Source organism: Hyla sarda, chromosome 1 (assembly GCF_029499605.1).
Source record: "Hyla sarda isolate aHylSar1 chromosome 1, aHylSar1.hap1, whole genome shotgun sequence".
In the NCBI taxonomy this organism is placed as follows: Eukaryota; Metazoa; Chordata; class Amphibia; order Anura; family Hylidae; genus Hyla; species Hyla sarda.
In genome coordinates, this window is record NC_079189.1 from 37,380,747 (window position 1) to 37,401,146 (window position 20,400).

At 43.3% G+C, this 20,400-nt stretch overlaps 1 gene segment (V, D, J or C); it reads left to right on the forward strand.

Annotated features, from left to right (window-relative positions):
* Positions 1-12,448: 12,448 nt before the first annotated feature.
* On the forward strand, positions 12,449-12,963 carry LOC130336731 (immunoglobulin kappa variable 6D-21-like). The segment is given in 2 exon segments: positions 12,449-12,527; positions 12,656-12,963. Coding segments are annotated over 2 exon segments (357 nt in total).
* The last annotated feature ends 7,437 nt before the right edge of the window (positions 12,964-20,400 follow it).

Here is a 20,400-nt window from a genome sequence, read left to right on the forward strand (position 1 = left end):
TACAGAGCCGTACAAAAACCTCCTTCCTCCTAATAAAAGAAAACACATTACTGAAGCATGATATAGACAGAAATAGAAATAAACCACCAGAGCGTTCAGGGGATTGTTACAGACTTGGTTCTGCTTGATCTCAGATGAATGTGATGTCATTCAGACCTGATCTTATAGATGTGATTGTGATACTGAGCGGCTGATGACATAACAGGATGACTGGATGATAAACCCCATAAGACATAATACATATAGATTTATCTACAGAGTATAATGACAACTTCTCACTGATCTTACATCTTCATGTACAAAACCTCTGTACAGTTTTTCCTTTCACAGATCAGTCATTTGTATTTCTTCCCACTGATTTATTATTATTATCAGCCATGTTACATATATATATAGGAGCTGCGGCCCGGTCATGGTCACTGATTCTACAAGATGGACAGTCCTACAGACTACATGACTGAGTGTCAAGGCTGCTGTACTCATAGGACTTTTTATTTAGTTAGCATATAAAGGGTTGTTATCCATGTGTTTAACTAAGAACAGTATTCCCAATATTATACTCAGATTTTAAAGGACAAGTATTCAGTATAAAAACGTATCCCCTATCCGAAGGATAGGGGATACATTTTTATACATAATACTTGTCCTGTACAATAAATAAGTAACAATAAATAAATAAATAAATAACTTTGTAAAATTTAGGAAAAGAAAAAGAGGGCAGAGCTCCACATAGGGTAATAACGTCTAATATTACAGATGATGTCCAAAGGATAATGGAGAAACTGCTCCACAACCCTGTAGTAGGCAGATCAATCCCTCATCGGGGAGATGCAATAAAGTAAATGGGTACTCTGCAGCACCGAGTCTCACCAATAAGATGTTACCAACATGGGGAGGGCTAAATATATGACCATTAAAAATAGGAAAAAAGTTTGGTGATGTCACAAGGAGCGCAAACGAGTGCTAGAAATCCCAAAATAGGCAAAACAATGGCTTTATTGTGTCTATCATACACGCATTTTCAGAGGTATAGTCCTCCTTCTTCAGATAACAAAAAATGAGCTCAGAAAGGGCTGTGTATGTGTGTATGGGGCAGTGTATATGTGTATGGGGCGGTGTATGTGTGTATATATGGGCAGTGTATGTGTATGGGGCAGTGAATGTGTATGGGGCAGTGTATATAAGTATGGTGCTGTATATGTGTGTATATGGGGGCTCTTAGTGTGTGAATATGGAGGCTGTGTGTAGGGGGGCTTTGTATGTGTGTTTGAGGGGCTGTGTAAGTGTGTATGGGGGGCTGTGTATGTGTGTATGGGGGGCTGTGTATGTGTGTATAGGAGGTTGTGTGTGGGGGGGGCTGTGTATGTGTGTATATTGGGGCTGTGTGTGTGGGGGGCTGTGTATGTGTGTATATGGGGGCTGTGTGTGTGGGGGGGACTGTGTATGTGTGTATGGGGGGCTGTGTATGTGTGTGGGGGGGGGCTGTGTATTTGTGTATATGCGGGCTGTGTGTGGGGGGCTGTGTATGTGTGTATGATGGGCTGTGTATGTGTGTATGGGGGGCTGTGTATGTGTGCATATGGGGCTGTGTGTAAGGGGGGGCTGTGTATGTGTGTATAGAGGTTGTGTATGTGTGTATGGGGGGCTGTGTATGTGTGTATGGGGGACTGTGTATGTGTGTATATGCGGGCTGTGTGTGGGGGGGCTGTGTATGTGTGTATATGCGGGCTGTGTGTGGGGGCTGTGTATGTGTGTATATGCGGGCTGTGTGTGGGGGGGCTGTGTATGTGTGTGTGTAAAGGGGCTGTGTATGGGGGGCTGTGTATGTGTGTATATGGGGGCTGTGTGTGTGGGGCTGTGTATGTGTATAGGGGCTGTGTATGTGGGGAGGGGCTGTGTGTGTGTGTGTGGGGGGTTGTGTATGTGTGTATATGGGGGCTGTGTATGTGTGTAGGGGCTGTGTATGTGTGTATATGGGGCTGTGTGTGTGGGGGGGCTGTGTATGTGTGTATATGGGGGCTGTGTATGTGGGGAGGGGCTGTGTATGTGTGTATATGGGGCTGTGTGTGTGTGTGGGGGGGGGGAGGGGCTGTGTATGTGTGTATATGGGGGCTGTGTGTGGGGGGCTGTGTATGTGTGTAGGGGCTGTGTATGTGTGCAGGGGCTGTGTATGTGTGTATATGGGGCTGTGTGTGTGCGGGGACTGTGTATGTGTGTATATGGGGGCTGTGTATGTGGGGAGGGGCTGTGTATGTGTGTATATGGTGCTGTGTGTGTGTGTGGGGAGGGGCTGTGTATGTGGGGGCTTTGTATGTGTGTATGAGGGATGTGTATGTAGGGTTGCCACCTAGCCGGTATTTCTAATTTGCTGCAGGTAATTTAATATGAAAAATAATGGCCATGCAGTGGCTGGTATTTTTCAGTAATGAGAGCCCACCCTGGCCAGAATAAAATTAGCCTAGGCCCCCGAGATGCTGAACAGGCAGCGCTGCAGCCACTTTATATCAGTGAGCACCGAGGACGTCACTTGTCGCTATCTGTGCCGCCCTAACTGATAGCCCGCCAGCGCCGACAGACTGCCTGCAAGAGAAGCTGTCTGCAGTGAGGTACAGGCAGCTCTCTAGACAGCTAGTGGGGAAATAAAGAAAGGGTCAAATTATAATGCACAGTATGGTGGGGTGGGGTAAGGTATTGTTGGAGTTAATTAAATCAGTCAATTAAGATGGCACAGGGGGATTCAAATTGAACACCCCTCAAAGTATTCAAAATGACATTCAGTAAGTGTGTTAACCCTTTAGGTGTTTCATAGGAATTGCATCAAAGTGAAGGAGAAAATTAAAAATCTTCATTTTTTACACTCATATATTCTTGTAGACCCAGTTTTTGAATTTTTACAAGGGGTAATAGGAGAGAAATCACCCTAACATTTGTAAACCAATTTCTCTCGAGTAAGAAAATACCTCATATGTGTACGTCAAGTACTCCGTGGGTGCACTAGAGGGCTCAGAAGGGAAGGAGCGACAATGGGATTTTGGAGAGTGAGTTTTTCGAAAATGGATTACATTTAGGAAGCCCCTATGGTGCCAGAAAAGCAAAAAAAAAACACATGGCATACTATCTTGAAAACGACACCCCTCAAGGAATGTAACAGTGTATTTGACAACTTTTTGTTAAAGTCGGATGTGTAAATGAATTTTTTTTTCACTAAAATGTAAAATATAAGTTTTTCCCCAAATTTTACATTTTTACAAGGGGTTATAGGAGAAAATGCCCCCCAAATTTTGTAACCCAATCTCTTCTGAGTATGGAAATACCCCATGTGTGGATGTCACATGCTCTGCTGGCGCACTACAATGCTCAGAAGAGAAAGAGTCACATTTGGCATTTGGAAAGCAAATATTGCTGAAATGGTTTTTGGGGGGCATGTCACATTTAGGAAGCCCCTATGGTTCTAGAACAGCAAAAAATAAATAAATAAAATACATAGCATACAATTTTGGAAACTACACCCTTCAAGGAACATAACAAGGGGGACAGTGAGCCTTAACACCTCACAGGTGTTTGGCGACTTTTCTTTGAATTTGGATGTATGAATTATTTTTTTTTCACACAAATTTGGGTTTCCCCAAATTTAACATTTTTACAAAGGGTAATAGGAGAAAATGTCCCTGAAAAACTGTAACCCCATTTCTTCTGAGTATGGAAATATCCCATGTGTGGATATAAAGTGCTCTGCGGGCGCACTACAATGCTCAGAAGAGGAGCTACATTTGGATTTTTGAAAGCAAATTTTGCTGAAATGGTTTTTGGGGAGCATGTCATGAGACATCATTTCGGAAGCCTCTATGGTGCCAGAACAGCAAAAAAAAGCCCCAAATGGCATACTATTTGGCAAACAACACCCCTCAAGGAACATTAACAAGGGGTTCAGTGATTCAGTTGGAAGTGAAAATGAAAAATTCTATTTTTTTTACTAAAATGCTGGTGCTACCCCACATTTTTTATTTTCCCAAGCGGTAATAGGAAAAAAAAGCCTCCCAAAATGTTTAACCCCATTTCTTCTGAGTATGGAAATACACAATTATATGTGGATGTAAATTGTTCTGCGGATGAACTACAATGCTCAGAAGAGAAGAAGCACCTTTGGGCTTTTGGAGAGAGAATTTGTTTGGAATGGAAGTTGGGGGCCATGTGCGTTTTACTAAGCCCCCATGGTGCCAGAACAGTGAACCCTCCCCACATGTATTTTGTACACGGAATGTAATGAGGGGTGCAGTAAGCATTTACACCCACTGGCATTTGACAGATCTTTGTAACAGTGGGCTGTGCAAATGAAAATAAAACATTTTCATTTTCACGGCCAAATTTAACGAATATTCTTCCAACACCTGTGGAGTGTTAAGGCTCACTAAACCCCTTGTTACATTCTGTGAGGGGTGTAGTTTCCAAAACCGGGTCACATGTGGGTGTTTTCTTTTTTGTATTTATGACAGAACCACTGCAATGATCAGCCACCTCTGTGCAAATCACCTCAAATGTACATGGTGATCTCATTCCTGAGCCTTGTTGTGCGCCCGCAGAGCATTTTACGTTCACATATGGGGTATTTCCGTTTGGGTATGTATGGGTAAACACAAGCATGTTAGTTTAAGAAAATAGTTTTTTTTTTTACAATAACATGCTGGAGAAGACCCCAACTTTACCTTTTCATAAGAGGTAAAAGGAGAAAAAGCCCCTCAAAATTTGTTAGGCAATTTCTCCCGAATACGAAAATACCCCATATGTGGCCCTAAACTGTTGCCTTGAAATACGACAGGGCTCTGACGTGAGAGAGCGCCATCCGCATGAGGACTACATTGGGGAATTGCATGGGATGAACCCGGAGGCAAGAATTACATATGTTTCTGATACCAAAATTACCCTAGAGCAGTTTTCCCAAACAGAGGTCCTGCAGCTGTTGCAAAACTCCCAGCATGCCTAGACAGTCAATGGCTGTGCGGCAATACTGGAAGTTGTTGTTTTGCAACAGCTGGAGGCTCCTTTTTGGAAACAGTGCCGTACCAGATGTTTTTTTTATTTTTATTGGGGGGGGGGGGGGGGTGTAACTGTGTAGGGGTATATGTAGTGTTTTACTTTTTATTTTGTGTAGTGTAGTGCAGTATAGTGTTTTTAGGGTACTTTCACACAGGCGGGGGTTCACAGCGAGTTTCCCACAGGGAGTTTGAGCGGAGGCGGTAAATTTGCTGCATCTCAAACATGCAGAGAGAAACTCACTGCAAACCTCCAGCTATTTCGAAACTACAACTCTAAGCATGCAGTGACAGCCGAAGGGCATGCTGGGACTTGTAGTTATGCAACAGCTGGAGGCATACTACTACAACTTCCAGCATGTCCTTTGGCTGTCCGTGCATGCTGGGGGTTGTAGTTATGCAACAGCTGAAGGCACACTGGTTGCAAACACTGAGAGTTTGTTACTTAACTCAGTGTTTCCCAACCTGTGTGCCTCCAGCTGTTGCAAAAACTAAAACTCCCAACATGTATGGTCTGCTAGTGCATGCTGTGAGTTATAGTTTTGCAACAGCTGGGGGAGAACAGTTTTAAGACGACTTAATAGTGGTGTCCATACTGTAGCCCTCCAGATGTTGCAAAACTTCAACTCCAAGCATGCCCAGACTGCCCAGGCATGCTGGGAATTGTAGTCCGGCAACATCTGAAGGGCCAGATGTTGCCAAACTACAATTCCCAGCATGCCTGGACAGTCTCGGCATGCTTTCAATTGTAGTTTTGCAACATCTGGAGGGCTAAAGTTTGGACACCACTGTATAGTAGTCTCCAAACTGTGCCCTTCCAGATGTTGTAAAACTACAACTCCCAGCATGCCATGACTGTCCAGGCATGCTGGGAGTTGAAGTTCTGCAACATCTGATAGGCCACATGTTACAGACTACAACTCCCGGCATGCCTGGACTATCTGGGCATGCTGAGAGTTGTAGTTTTGCAACATCTGCACAGTGGTCTCCAAACTGTGGCATTCCATATGTTGCAAAACTGCAACTCCCAGCATGCCCAGACAGCCAAAGGTTCACCAGAGACCCGATCAGCCCGGAAAAGCTGTGATTCGCGGCTCAGAATTAGGCCCCCCAGGGCTTTGCACGGCAGGGACTGGAATTCCCACAGGCATACAGTTAAGACCTTGGTCCTTAACCCCTTAACGATGCCGGACGTAAATGTACGTCCTGGGAATGTGGTACTTAATGCACCAGGACGTACATTTACGTCCTGAACATAACCGCGGGCATCGGAGCGATGCCGGCATCATGCGCGGCAGGTCCCGGCTGTGGATCACAGCCAGGGACCCGCCGGTAATGGCGGACACCCGCGATCCCGCGGATGTCCGCCATTAACCCCCTCAGATGCCGTGATCAATACAGATCACGGCATCTGCAGCATTGCGATCACTTAACAGAATGATCGGATCGGCCGCAGCGCTGCCGCAGCGATCCGATCATCCTGCACGGCAGCCGGAGGTCCCCTCACCTGCCTCCGCTGTCTTCCGGGAGTCTTCTGCTCTGATCTGCCTTCCCGCAGACCAGAGCAGAAGATGACCGATAACCCTGATCAGTGCTATGTCCTATACATAGCACTGAACAGGATAAGCAATCGAATGGTTGCTATAAATAGTCCCCTATGGGGACTATAAGAGTGTAAAAATAAAAGTAAAAAAAGTAAAAAAAGAAAGTAAAAAAAATGTGAAAAACCCCCTCTAAACGTACTTATTTGGTTAAAAAGTTAGCGATTTTTTTTAAGCGCAACAAAAATAGAAAAGTGGTATCATGGGTATCATTTTAATCATATTGACCCATAGAATAAAGAACACACGTCATTTTTACCATAAATTGTACGGCGTGAAAGCAAAACCTTCCAAAATTTGCAAAATTGCGGTTTTTATTTTTAATTTCACCACAAAAATAGTATTTTTTTGGTTGCGCCATACATTTTATGGTAAAGTGAGTGATGGCATTACAACAGACAACTGGTCGCGCAAAAAACAAGCCCTCATACTAGTCTGTGGATGAAAATATAAAAGAGTTATGATTTTTTTAAGGGGAGGAGGAAAAAACGAAAGCGTAAAAATAAAATTGTCTTGAGTCCTTAAGGTCCAAATGGGCTGAGTCCTTAAGGGGTTAAGTACCAGGAAGTCAGGGTGTACCTTATACCCTTAGTCCTTAAGGGGTTTAAAAAAAAAAAAAAAACACTTTAAAAAGGAAGACACATTTGCAAAAATGTCTTTCTTTCAGAAATGTCTTTTACAATAAGCACAGTAAGCTTAAATGGGCACTGTCATTAAAACATATTTTTGCTATTGCACTCCTTATGGTAAATAAAAGTGTCTTTAAATGTTTTTTTTTAAATTACATTTTCTATATTTTATTTGTGTTAAAAAAAAAAAAAAAGCTGCCACTAGGTGTCTCCCTACCTGTCCAGAGCATATTTCCCCCCATCCCTTTCACAGACTTTGGACTCCTGCTTGCCTGGTAGAAGTCCAAAATCAGAAAACACAGTCTGTAGTGCTGAAAGGGGGGGGGGGGTGCAGCCTTACCAAATCATAGCTCATCTCACACACTGAACTGCTCTGTGCTGTATGTAGCAGAGGGAGGTAGTTCTCCCCTGTATGGCTTCAGATGATGTCACGCCTGCTGGGAAACACCCATTCCCAGTCTGTGAATCTGACTGAGCAGAAAATGCACAGCAATATCAAGGTAGAAAATTAAAAAATTATAAAAATAAAGGCAGGGGGTTTATCATGATGGGGACAGTGAACTGAGAGGATTATAAACTTTAACAAGATCATGATAGGTACTCTTTAACCCCTTGGGGATGGAGCCCATTATAACCCTAAGGACGGGAGCATTTTTTGCAAATCTGACCACTGTCACTTTAAGCATTAATAACTCTGGGATGCTTTTACTTATAAATTTGATTCTGAGATTGTTTTTTCGTGACATATTCTACTTTATGGTAGTGGTAAATTGTTGTCGATACTTGCATTTTTCTTGGTGAAAAATTCTAAAATTTGATTAAAAATTAGAAAATTTAGCATTTTTCTAACTTTGAAGCTCTCTGCTTGTAAGGAAAATAGACATTCCAAATAAATTATACATTGATTCACAAAAACAATATGTCTACTTTATATTTGCATCATAAAGTTGACATGTTTTTACTTTTGGAAGACATCAGAGGGCTTCAAAGTTCAGCAGCAATTTTCCAATTTTTCTCAAAATTTTCAAAATCAAAATTTTTCAGGGACCAGTTCAGGTTTGAAGTGGATTTGAAGGGCCTTCCTATTAGAAATACCCCACAAATGACCCAATTATATAAACTGCACCCCTCAAAGTATCCAAAATGACATTCAGTAAGTTTGTTAACCCTTTCGGTGTTTCACAGGAATAGCAGCAAAGTAAAGGAGAAAATTCAAAATCTTCATTTTTTACACTCGCATGTTCTTGTATACACAGTTTTTGAATTTTTACAAGTGGTAATAGGAGAAAAATCCTCCAAAAATTTGTAACCCAATTTCTCTCGAGTAAGGAAATACCTCATATGTGTATGTCAAGTGTTCGGCGGGCGCAGTAGAGGGATCAGAAGGGAAGGAGCAACAATGGGATTTTGGAGAGTGAATTTTGCTGAAATGGTTTTTGGGGGGCATGTCACATTTAGGAAGCCCCTATGATGCCAGAACAGCAGAAAACCCCACATGGCATACCATTTTGGAAACTACACCCCTCAAGGCACGTAACAAGGGGTCCAGTGAGCCTTAACACCACGCAGGTGTTTGACGACTTTTCGTTAAAATCGGATGTGTAAATAAAAAAAAAATTTTCACTAAAGTGTAGTTTCTTCCCCAAATTTACAATTTTTACAAAGGGTTATGGGAGAGAATGCCCCCCAAAATTTGTAACCCCTTCTCTTCTGAGTATGTAAATACGCCATGTTAGGACGTAAAATGCTCTGCGGGCGAAATACAATGCTCAGAAGAGGAGGAGCACCATTGAGCTTTTGGAAAGAGAATTCGTTTGGAATGGTAGTCAGGGGCCATGTGCATTTACAAGGCCCCCTGTGGTGCCATAACAGTGGACCCCCCCACATGTGGCCCCATTTTGCAAACTATACCCCACCGAATTTAATAAGGGGTGCAGATCTTTGGAACAGTGGACTGTGCAAATGAAAAATAAAATTTTTCATTTTCACATACCACTGTTCCAAAAATCTGTCAGACACATGTGGGGAGTAAATGCTCACTGTACCCCTTATTACATTACACGAGGGGTGTAGTTTCCAAAATGGAGTCACATGTGGGGGTGGTCCATTGTTCTGGCTCTATGGGGGCTTTGTAAACTCATGTGGCCTTCAATTCCGGACACATTTTCTCTTCAAAATCCCAATGGCGCTCCTTCTGTTCTGAGCATTGTAGTGCGCCCGCCGAGCACTTTACATCCACATATGGGGTATGTTCTTACTCAGAGGAAATGGGGTTACAAATTTTGTGGGACTTTTTTCCTATTTTCCCTTGTGAAAATGAAAAATTTAGGGTAACACCAGCATTTTAGTGAAAACATTTTTTTTTTCATTTTCCCATCCAACTTTAATGAAAATTCGTCAAACACCTGTGGGGTGTAAATGCTCACTATACCCCTTGTTACGTTCCGTGGGGGGTGTAGTTTCCAAAATGGGGTCACATGTGGGTATTTATGTTTTTGCGTTTATGTCAGAACCACTGTAAAATCCGGCACCCCTGTGCAAATCACGAATTTAGGCCTTAAATATACAAGGTGCGCTCCCACTCCTGAGCCTTGTTGTGCGCTCGCAAAGCGTTTTACGCCCACATATGGGGTAATTCTATACTCAGGAAAAATTGCGTTACTAATTTTGGGGGGCTTTTTTTCCTTTTACTGCTTGTGAAAATAAAAAGTATGGGGCAACACCAGCATGTTAGTATAAACATTTTTTTTTTTACACTAACAGGCTGGTGTAACCCCCAACTTTTCCTTTTCATAAAGGGTAAAAGGAGAAAAAGCCCCCCAAAATTTGTAGTGCAATTTCTCCCGAGTACGGAGATACCCCATATGTGGCCCTAAACTGTTTCCTTGAAATACGACAGGGCACTGAAGTGAGAGAGCGCCATGCGCATTTGAGGACTACATTAGGAATTGCATAGGGGTGGACATAGGGGTATTCTGCACCAGTGATTCCCAAACAGGGTGCCTCCAGCTGTTGCTTAACAGTCAGTGGCTGTCCAGAAATGCTGGGAGTTGTTGTTTTTCAACAGCTGGAGGCTCCGTTTTGGAAACCCTGCCGTACAATAGGTTTTTCATTTTTATTGGGGGGAACAGGTGTAAGGGGGTGTATATGTAGTGTTTTACTCTTTATTATGTGGTAGTGAAGTGTAGTGTAATGTTTTTAGGGTACATTCGCACTGGCGTGTTACGGTGAGTTTCCCGCTAGAAGTTTGCGCTGCGGCAAAAAAATTGCCGCAGACCAAACTTGAAGCAGGAAACTTACTGTAAGCCTGCCCGTGTGAATGTACCCTGTACGTTCACATGGGGGGACAAACCTCCAGCTGTTTCAAAACCACAACTCCCAGCATGCACTGGCAGTGCATGCTGGGAGTTGTACTTTAGCAACAGCTGGAGGCACACTGGTTGGAAAACCTTCAGTTAGGTTCTGTTACCTAACAGTATTTTCCAACCAGCGTGCCTCCAGCTGTTGCAAAACTACAACTCCCAGCATGTACTGATATACCGTGCATGCTGGGAGTTGCACTTTTGCAACAGCTGGAGGCACACTGGTTGGAAAACCTTCAGTTAGGTTCTGTTACCTAACAGTATTTTCCAACCAGTGTTCCTCCAGCTGTTGCAAAACTACAACTCCCAGCATGTACTGACATACAGTGCATGCTGAGAGTTTTAGTTTTGCAACAGCTGGAGGCACGCTGTTTATAGACCACTGCCCAGTGATTTCCAAACTGTGACCCTTCAGATGTTGCAAAACTACAAATCCCATTATGTCCAGACAGCAAAGAGCTGTTTGAGCATGCTAGGAGTTGTAGTTTTGCAAGATCTGGAGGGATACAGTTTAGAGACCACTATATAGTGGTCTCAAACTGCAGCCCTCCAGCTGTTGCAAAACTACATATTCCAGCATGCCCAAACAGCTGTCTGGGCATGCTGGGATTTGTAGTTTTGCAACATCTGGAGGGTTACAGTCTCAGACTGTAGCCCTCCAGATGTTTCTAGGCAACTTACCGGCTTCAGTAGGATCCAGGGAGCCGTCCTCTTCTGCCGCACGCCGCCCGCCGATCTCCGTCGCCGCCCGCCGATCACCATCGCCCACAGCCTCCGGAGGCGTAAGTGGACCTTCGGCGTTCGGTCCCCGTCGTTTTCCCCGTCCTGCCCCGCCTATTGTGGGTGGGCAGGACGGGGAAAACAAAAGTAAACCCCTCCGCCCCTGATCTGCTATTGGTGGTCGCGTCTAGACCACCAATAGCAGAGATAGGAGGGGTGGCAGCCATGCCACCTCACTCCCATCGCTGTAGGGGGATCGTAGTTGTCTTAGACAACCGCGATCCCCCTTCTATTCCGGGTCACCGGGTCACCATAGACCCGTAATGACCCGGAATCGGCGCAAATCGCAAGTGTGAATTCACTTGCGATTTGCGCCGATCGCCGACATGGGGGGGTCTAATGACCCCCCTGGGCATTTGCACGGGGTGCCTGCTGATAGATATCAGCAGTCACCCCGGCCCGGTCCCTGCCCGGCACGCGGCGGGGACCAAAATTCCCACAGGTGTATGCATACGCCCTTCATCCCCAACAGGTTAATGATTTCAGAACGCACAATGGTACAATAGGTGATCGTCTGACCTAAGACCCTATAACCAATGTGGTTAAACTCAAAAACCAAGAGAAAGCCTTCTTTACATTGCTTATAAATGGTTGAATTGGAGAATAGTCACCACCAAAGTCAGGCCTTTCATTCTACAGACAAACTCCACCAGGTTACACTCAGGATGCCTACCTTCTTTGACTAGCTAGATTTAGGCCTAATACTCTTTTAACCTTGATTTACACCCTTCAGGTCTCACCACAGCAGATTATTCCAGAACTGATAGAACACTCAACCTATACCATCTCACTGACAGCATGCATCAAACTTATCTACATCTTTCTTTATTCTAGTCCCCACTCCAAGGATGGCTTGGTTTATAGGTCATTTTACCGTCTACTCCCTTTTTTGTTTAATTACAGACAAGATCATTGGGCGACACAGAGAACTTGTATCTAGGAAATGGAAGTGTGTAGATTTGCATGGCTGCTGTTTTACATATTATACTTCTACATTCCTTTAGACTTTCATGTTATATAAACACCTGGTTGTATAACTCACTGAGTCGTGTCTGTAATACACCAGGGAAGGGAATATGGCTTCTCTGACATATCTGCTTTGTGTTCTTTATGTTTTCATTCCAGGTAATATCTGTATTATATCTATACAGGTTACTTATATTTATTTTACTTTATTCATAAATGTTATAACTATTATTAATATATTATCTTTATTATACTTTTTTTTTTTATGTTTTTTTGTGTTTCCTCAGGATCCTGTGGAGAGATTGTACTGACCCAATATCCAGATTATATCTCTGTGTCCCCAGGAGATACAGTCACCATCTCATGTACATCTAGTTCTGGTATACGCGGCTACTTACACTGGTACCAACAGAAACCAGGACAACGGCCAAATCTTCTTATATCTTATGCAACCACCAGACATACAGGAGTCCCAGACCGGTTCACTGGATCTGGATCTGGAACACATTTCACTCTTACAATCAGAGGAGCGACAGAGGATGATGCCGCATATTATCAATGTCAGCAGAGTGCTCAGTTGCCTCTCACACAGTGATACAGAGCCGTACAAAAACCTTCTTCCTCCTAATAAAAGAAAACACATTACTGAAGCATGATATAGACAGAAATAGAAATAAACCACCAAAGCGTTCAGGGGTTTGTTACAGACTTGGTTCTGCTTGATCTCAGATGAATGTGATGTCATTCAGACCTGATCCTATAGATGTGATTGTGATACTGAGCGGCTGATGATGAACACCATAAGACAAAAACATAAGAACTTCAGTGATCTTAAATCTTTATGTACAAAACCTCTGTACAGTCTTTCCTTTCAAATCTGGAAGCCGTGGGTTTATGGGTTTATCTTAGAAGAGTATATCTAAAATATAATAATTAGGTCCAAAATGAATTAACAGTGTAAAAGAATCACATCCTCCTTTTTCTTAATAGACAATTTGCAGTGTTTATGGGTAATATAAATATACCTACCAGTGTTTGTGCAGTGTTGCTATTAGTTATTGTCTCATTCATGGTATTGCAGAACAGAAAAGAGTGGCAGCTACACAATAGCACCACCCTGAATGCATAAGACGAGCCTGTCCAGTAGGGTCAAAGTCCAAAATCAACTATAAAGTCCATGAGCAGTCATGGCTCTCACAGTTGGATGAGGTGTTCAGGGTTAAGGCTAATTTGGTTGTAAGAAAACATTATTAAATTGAAAAGGCTACCCCACATGAGAACACGTATTTGGTGGAATAAAGTAAGAATAAGAGGCTAATTCCGAGAGGCCCAATGGGTGCATGTAATGTCCATTTCTGTGTTTTTGCATTTTTCTGCTTTGGGTCCTGTTCAGACAGCAGGTTAATGTCTGAACAGATGCTGTGTTTATTCTCCCTGGTTTGGGAAGAGTTAATGCTTCCAGCCTATGGCAACCCGGGTGTGGTTATTTAGACCCTAGATCTGCTGGAACTCTCTGCTGGTAATTACACCTGCAATGTGACCATGTCTAGTTTATTATGCACCTTAGATTTTGTCTGTTTGAGTACATGTCCTGAGTTTTACCATGGTTTTTTGTCCTGTCTGACATAAAGATTTGTACCTGCTTTGTTTTAGCATTTGTCAGGTTTTAGTATTTTGCATGTTCTGCCTTCAGTTGATTTGTGTTGTCTTAGTCTGTATTTACACTTTGCGTTTTGTCAGTCCTGTTTTCACCTCGTTAATTCTTGCTATTCCAAGGATTGAATCTTGTTCTGAGTCTTGGGCTATTCTGTCCACACTGTGCATTTTGTCAGTCCTGTTTTGACCCTTGCTTGATCCTGAATCTCCTAAGATAGAATCCTGTTCTGATCCTTGTGATTAGAGATGAGCGAATCGAAGTTGACGAACCCGAATTCGTTACGAATTTCAGGAAAAATTCGATTCGCAATTAATATGAATATCGCCGCAATCTATCGCACGAATCGCTTCATTAAACTCCATTTTACAGCGTTCCAGGCTGTTGGAGAGCTAAGATGGCGGATCCACATGTGAGTACATGGGGCAGGGGATTATGGGAGGGTGGGAAACAGCGGCGGGAATGAAGGTAGGCGGGCTGACCCTGAACCACATGTGAGATGCAGCCTATCAGTGTTCACTGACCCCTGTGATGTCACAGCCCCTATATAATCGGCGGCCATCTTGCCTCTCTTCATTTCATCTATGCACTCAGATGGAGAGGACGGGACTGTGTGTGTGTGAATAGCTCATACCACAGCGTTACACTGCAACTGCTAGTCACATCAGTATTAGGGAAAGACAGGAGTGCAGATTGCTGTGCTGTTACACTGAGAAGGATCATTGATTGCTAAACCTCCTATTCACGTTATTGAGCATTGCAGCAGAGAGGGGCAGATAGCTGTCAGCTGCCTCATACAGATCTCCAAGCTGCCTGAACTCTCTGAAGCATCTTATCTCCTCATTTTTCAGTTCTATTGAGTTTTTATTCTCCACAAATCTTCTGCTGCTCAGAATTGTGTGACAGAGTGCAATTTAGGGTTTAATCCCTGGATTTTTTTTTTTTTTTTTTTTTTGTGGTGCTGCACTGTTGGGTCCTGCTGCTGTTCGGAAACAAGTCATATTAGTGTGGACTTTAGTGCCTTTTTACCATTTTTCCCCTGTTACTCTGTCTCTGTGCTAAATTCAGTGTTATACCACACGTTATACAAGTTTTTCCTGAGTACAAATACGCTTTTTCAGTGGCCTTATCATTGCAAAGGGCCTACATACAAGCAAACAGCGTACCATATACCACCTTTTTTTATGTCTATGTGCTAAATTCAGTGTTATACCACACGTTATACACCTGCCGGTGTATTAAAGAAGAAAAAGTTTTCCTGCGTAAAAATACGCTTAACAGTGGCCTTATCATTGCAAAGGGCCTAAATACAAGCAACTAGTGTACCATATACCACCTTTTTTTCTGTCTCTGTGCTGAATTCATTGTTATACCACACGTTATACACCTGCTGGTGTATTAAAGAAAAAAAAAGTTTTTTCTGCGTACAAATACGCTTAACAGTGCGCTCATCTTTGCAAAGGGCATACATACAACCAAGTAGTGTACTATTTAGTACCTGTTAGACTTGTGCACTAGAAAAATTTTCGTTTAATTTCGTTTCGTTTTTTCGTTTTGGAAAAAAATTTCGGTTCGGCAATATTTTCGGTTTAGATTTTTCGGATACATTCGGTATTCGGGTACATTCGGTAAATCTTTAGTCTTTTTTTAGACTTTAGCGATCCTAATAAATAATGGAGATACCTTTTTTATTAAAATTTCGCAGGGTATCATAAAAATATCATAATAAAAAAGATACAGTGGTGATGAAAAAATTTGTATCTAACGAAATGTATCTTTTTTATTATGAAATGTTTATTCATTTTTAAACAGGGATCAATTTATGTGAGCGGGTAAAGCACTAAAAATGTAGCCGACAATAATGAAAATGTAGTGTGTGCGTGTTTTTCACTTTTTTTTAAAACATTTTTTAGGTAGTACTACTACTCCCAGCATGGAACACACTCTTCCATGATGGGAGTAGTAGTTACCTGTACTAATTGACAGATCGCAGGGGTCCCTTGCGATCATCTTGTATAATGTATAGATGCGGCGGCTGCTCTTCTATGGTCCCCTGCACTCACGTATATATACACATATTCATATTTCCCGCAGAGCTGTGATTGGCCAGATGGTTCCAGCCAATCACAGCTCTCTGTGAGAAATAGGAATATGTGTATATATACGGCTGTGCAGGGGACCATAGGAGAGCGGCCGCCGCATTCATACATTATACTGGAGGATCGCAGCGGCTGTCAGGAGTGATACCCGCAGTGATCTTTCCTTTACTACAAGTACTACCACTCCCAACATGGAGTACACTCTGCTCCATGCTGGGAGCTGTAGTACCTGCATTAATAGACAGATCGCAGCGGGTGTCAGAAGTTACACTCGCTGCCATATGTCTATTAATGCAGGTACTACAGCTCCCAGCATGGAGCAGAGTGTACTCCATGTTGGGAGTATTAGTACCTGCAGTAAGGGACAGATCCCAGCGGATGTCACTCCTCCTGACACCCGCTGCGATCGTCCTTATGTGAATGTCAGGATCAGCTGTTCTCAGGGCTACAGAGCCAGGAGAACAGCTGACGCTGAGCCGTAGGTATACATCGTATATCTACTGCCCAGCAAGAACTTACAGTGAGCCTGCAATGTGTATACAGTATACACATTGCTGGCTCACTTAACCCCTTCTTGAGCTGTGCGCTATGCGCAAGCCCAGCAAGGGAAGAGTTAACTTACACTGCTGGACAGTGTAGGTTAACCCTTTGGGCGGTATACACTTTATACAGCTATCTATAGATAGCTGTATACAGTGTATACAGAAGACGAAGTCCAGCTTACTTCCCTCGAGTCCCGGGCCGGGTTCGTGTAGCTCCGCCCCCTAGTGATGACGTCATTAGGGGCGGAGCTACAGAAGGGAACAAGGCTAGTTTATCTGAAGCTCTGTTCACATTGTACGTTTTGTATAATGTGAACAGACCCTTCTGGCAGTGTCTACCCAGACAGGGAGACTCCAGCTGTTGCTAAACTACAACTCCCAGCATGCCCAGACAGCCAAAGGCTGTCTGGGCATGCTGGGAGTTGTAGTTTTGCACCAATTGGTGGCTCCCTGTTTGGGTAGACATTGCATCATGGTTGCTCTCCCCAGCGGACAGCGCCAAAAATGTCATAACCAATTTTTTGTGTTTTTTTTTCTTCTCGTTTCAGATCCGTGTATGCAGAGGATTACTGCGGATTCGATGGATTATGGCGGATTATTTTTTTTCCCTTTAATAAAATGGTTAACGAGGGCTGTGGGGGGGTGTTTTTTTAAATAAAATAATTTTTCCAATGTGTTGTGTTTTTTTTTAATTTTTATTGAATTTTCAGGGGTAGTAGCGGAAGCTGTCTTATTGACGGAATCCATTACTAGGCCAGGGCTTAGTGCTAGCCCCAAAAACAGCTAGCGCTAACCCCCAATTATTACCCCGGTACCCACCGCCACAGGGGTGCCGGGAAGAGCCGGTACCAACAGGCATGGAGCGTCAAAAATGGCGCTCCTGGACCTAGGCGGTAACAGGCTGGCGTTATTTAGGCTGGGGAGGGCCAGTAACAATGGTCCTCACTCACCCTGGTAACGTCAGGCTGTTGCTGTTTGGTTGGTATTGTGCTGAGAATGAAAATACGGGGAACCCTATGCGTTTTTTTTTTTTATTTAAATAAAAAAATAAAAATAAAAAACACATAGGGTTCCCCCGTATTTTCATTCTCAGCCAGATACCAACCAAACAGCAACAGCCTGACGTTACCAGGGTGGGCGAGGACCATTGTTACTGGCCCTCCCCAGCCTAAATAACGCCAGCCTGTTACCGCCTAGGCCCAGGAGCGCCATTTTGACGCTCCGGGCCTGTTGGTACCGGCTCTTCCCGGCACCCCTGTGGCGGTGGGTACCGGGGTAATAATTGGGGGTTAGCGCTAGCTGTTTTTGGGGCTAGCACTAAGCCCTGGCCTAGTAATGGATTCCGTCAATAAGACAGCGTCCACTACTAACCTTGAAAATTCAATAAAAAAAAACACACAACACATTGGAAAAATTATTTTATTTGAAAAAACACTCCCCCACAGCCCTCGTTAACCATTTTATTAAAGGAAAAAATAAATAATCCGCCGTAATCCATCGAATCCGCAGTAATCCTCTGCATACACGGATCTGAAACGAGAAGAAAAAAACACAAAAAATTGGTTATGACATTTTTGGCGCTGTCCGCTGGGGAGAGCACCCATGATGCAATGTCTACCCAAACAGGGAGCCACCAATTGGTGCAAAACTACAACTCCCAGCATGCCTAGACAGCCTTTGGCTGTCTGGGCATGCTGGGAGTTGTAGTTTAGCAACAGCTGGAGTCTCCCTGTCTGGGTAGACACTGCCAGAAGGGTCTGTTCACATTATACAAAACGTACAATGTGAACAGAGCTTCAGATTAATTAGCCTTGTTCCCTTCTGTAGCTCCGCCCCTAATGACGTCATCACTAGGGGGCGGAGCTACACGAACCCCGCCCGGGACTCGAGGGAAGTAAGCTGGACTTCGTCTTCTGTATACACTGTATACAGCTATCTATAGATAGCTGTATAAAGTGTATACCGCCCAAAGGGTTAACCTACACTGTCCAGCAGTGTAAGTTAACTCTTCCCTTGCTGGGCTTGCGCATAGCGCACAGCTCAGCAAGGGGTTAAGTGAGCCAGCAATGTGTATACTGTATACACATTGCAGGCTTACTGTAAGTTCTTGCTGGGCAGTAGATATACGATGTATACCTACGGCTCAGCGTCAGCTGTTCTCCCGGCTCTGTAGCCCTGAGAACAGCTGATCCCGACATTCACATCAGGAGGATCGCAGCGGGTGTCAGGAGGAGTGACATCCCTGGGATCTGTCCCTTACTGTAGGTACTAATACTCCCAACATGGAGCACACTCTGCTCCATGCTGGGAGCTGTAGTACCTGCATTAATAGACATATGGCAGCGAGTGTAACCGCTGCGATCTGTCTATTAATACAGGTACTACAGCTCCCAGCATGGAGCAGAGTGTGCTCCATGTTGGGAGTATTAGTACTTGTAGTAAAGGGAAGATCACTGCAGGTATCACTCCTGACACCCGCTGCGATCCTCCTGTATAATGTATGAATGCGGCGGCCGCTCTTCTATGGTCCCCTGCACGGCCGTATATATACACATATTCCTATTTCTCACAGAGAGCTGTGATTGGCTGGAACCATCTGGCCAATCACAGCTCTGCGGGAAATATGAATATGTGTATATATACGTGAGAGCAGGGGACCATAGAAGAGCAGCCGCCCATCTATACATTATACAAGAGGATCGCAAGGGACCCCTGCAATCTGTCAATTAGTACAGGTAACTACTACTCCCATCATGGAAAAGTGTGTTCCATGCTGGGAGTAGTAGTACTACCTAAAAAATGTTTAAAAAAAAAGTGAAAAACAAGCACACACTACATTTTCATTATTGTCGGCTACATTTTTAGTGCTTTACCCGCTCACATAAATTGATCCCTGTTTAAAAATGAATAAACATTTCATAATAAAAAAGATACATTTCATTAGATACAATTTTTTCCATCACCACTGTATCTTTTTTATTATGATTTTTTTATGATACCCTACGAAATTTTTATAAAAAAGGTATCTCCATAATTTTTTAGGATCGCTAAAGTCCAAAAAAAAGAATAAAGATTTACCAAATGTACCCGAATACCGAATGTATCCGAAAAATCAAACTATCTATATCCTTTTTATTATATTTGTTATCAGAATGAATTCTTCACGTTCGTTTACAGATAACGAATGCATTCGTTATTTACAGCAGTATGGTCGGGAAATAACGAATGTATTCGTTACTTTGCTATTCGTATTATCGTGGCTATTCGGGAATGTTCAAAATATGTTTTCGTGCATTCGGATCGGTCCGAATGCACGAAAACGGTAAAATTCGTTAATTTAGACATTCGTGCCGAACCGAATTGCACATGTCTAGTATATGTGACTCTCTTATAATCATCCAAGTCGGTAGCACAGAGTATATAAAAATCAATCAAAATATATGCCAAAAAAATCCTAAAAGGAAAGCATGATACCAAACAGATATATACACAGTGAGATCAGACAAATAGCCTATTGCCCCAGGTAGCCAATAGCATCGCCTGTAGGGAAAAAATAGCAGATCCACTGTATGTGTTCACCATCCTGCGATCTACCTAAACAAAAAAGCAGGAAAAGACTCTTTCACAATGGTGTCCTGTAAAAAAGCAAAGTCTATAGAGCTGTGCAGAGACAGTCAATAGTACTCACGGTTTCACCGGATCAGTGGAGTGACAGCGTGAGACACCTGCAATCTGCA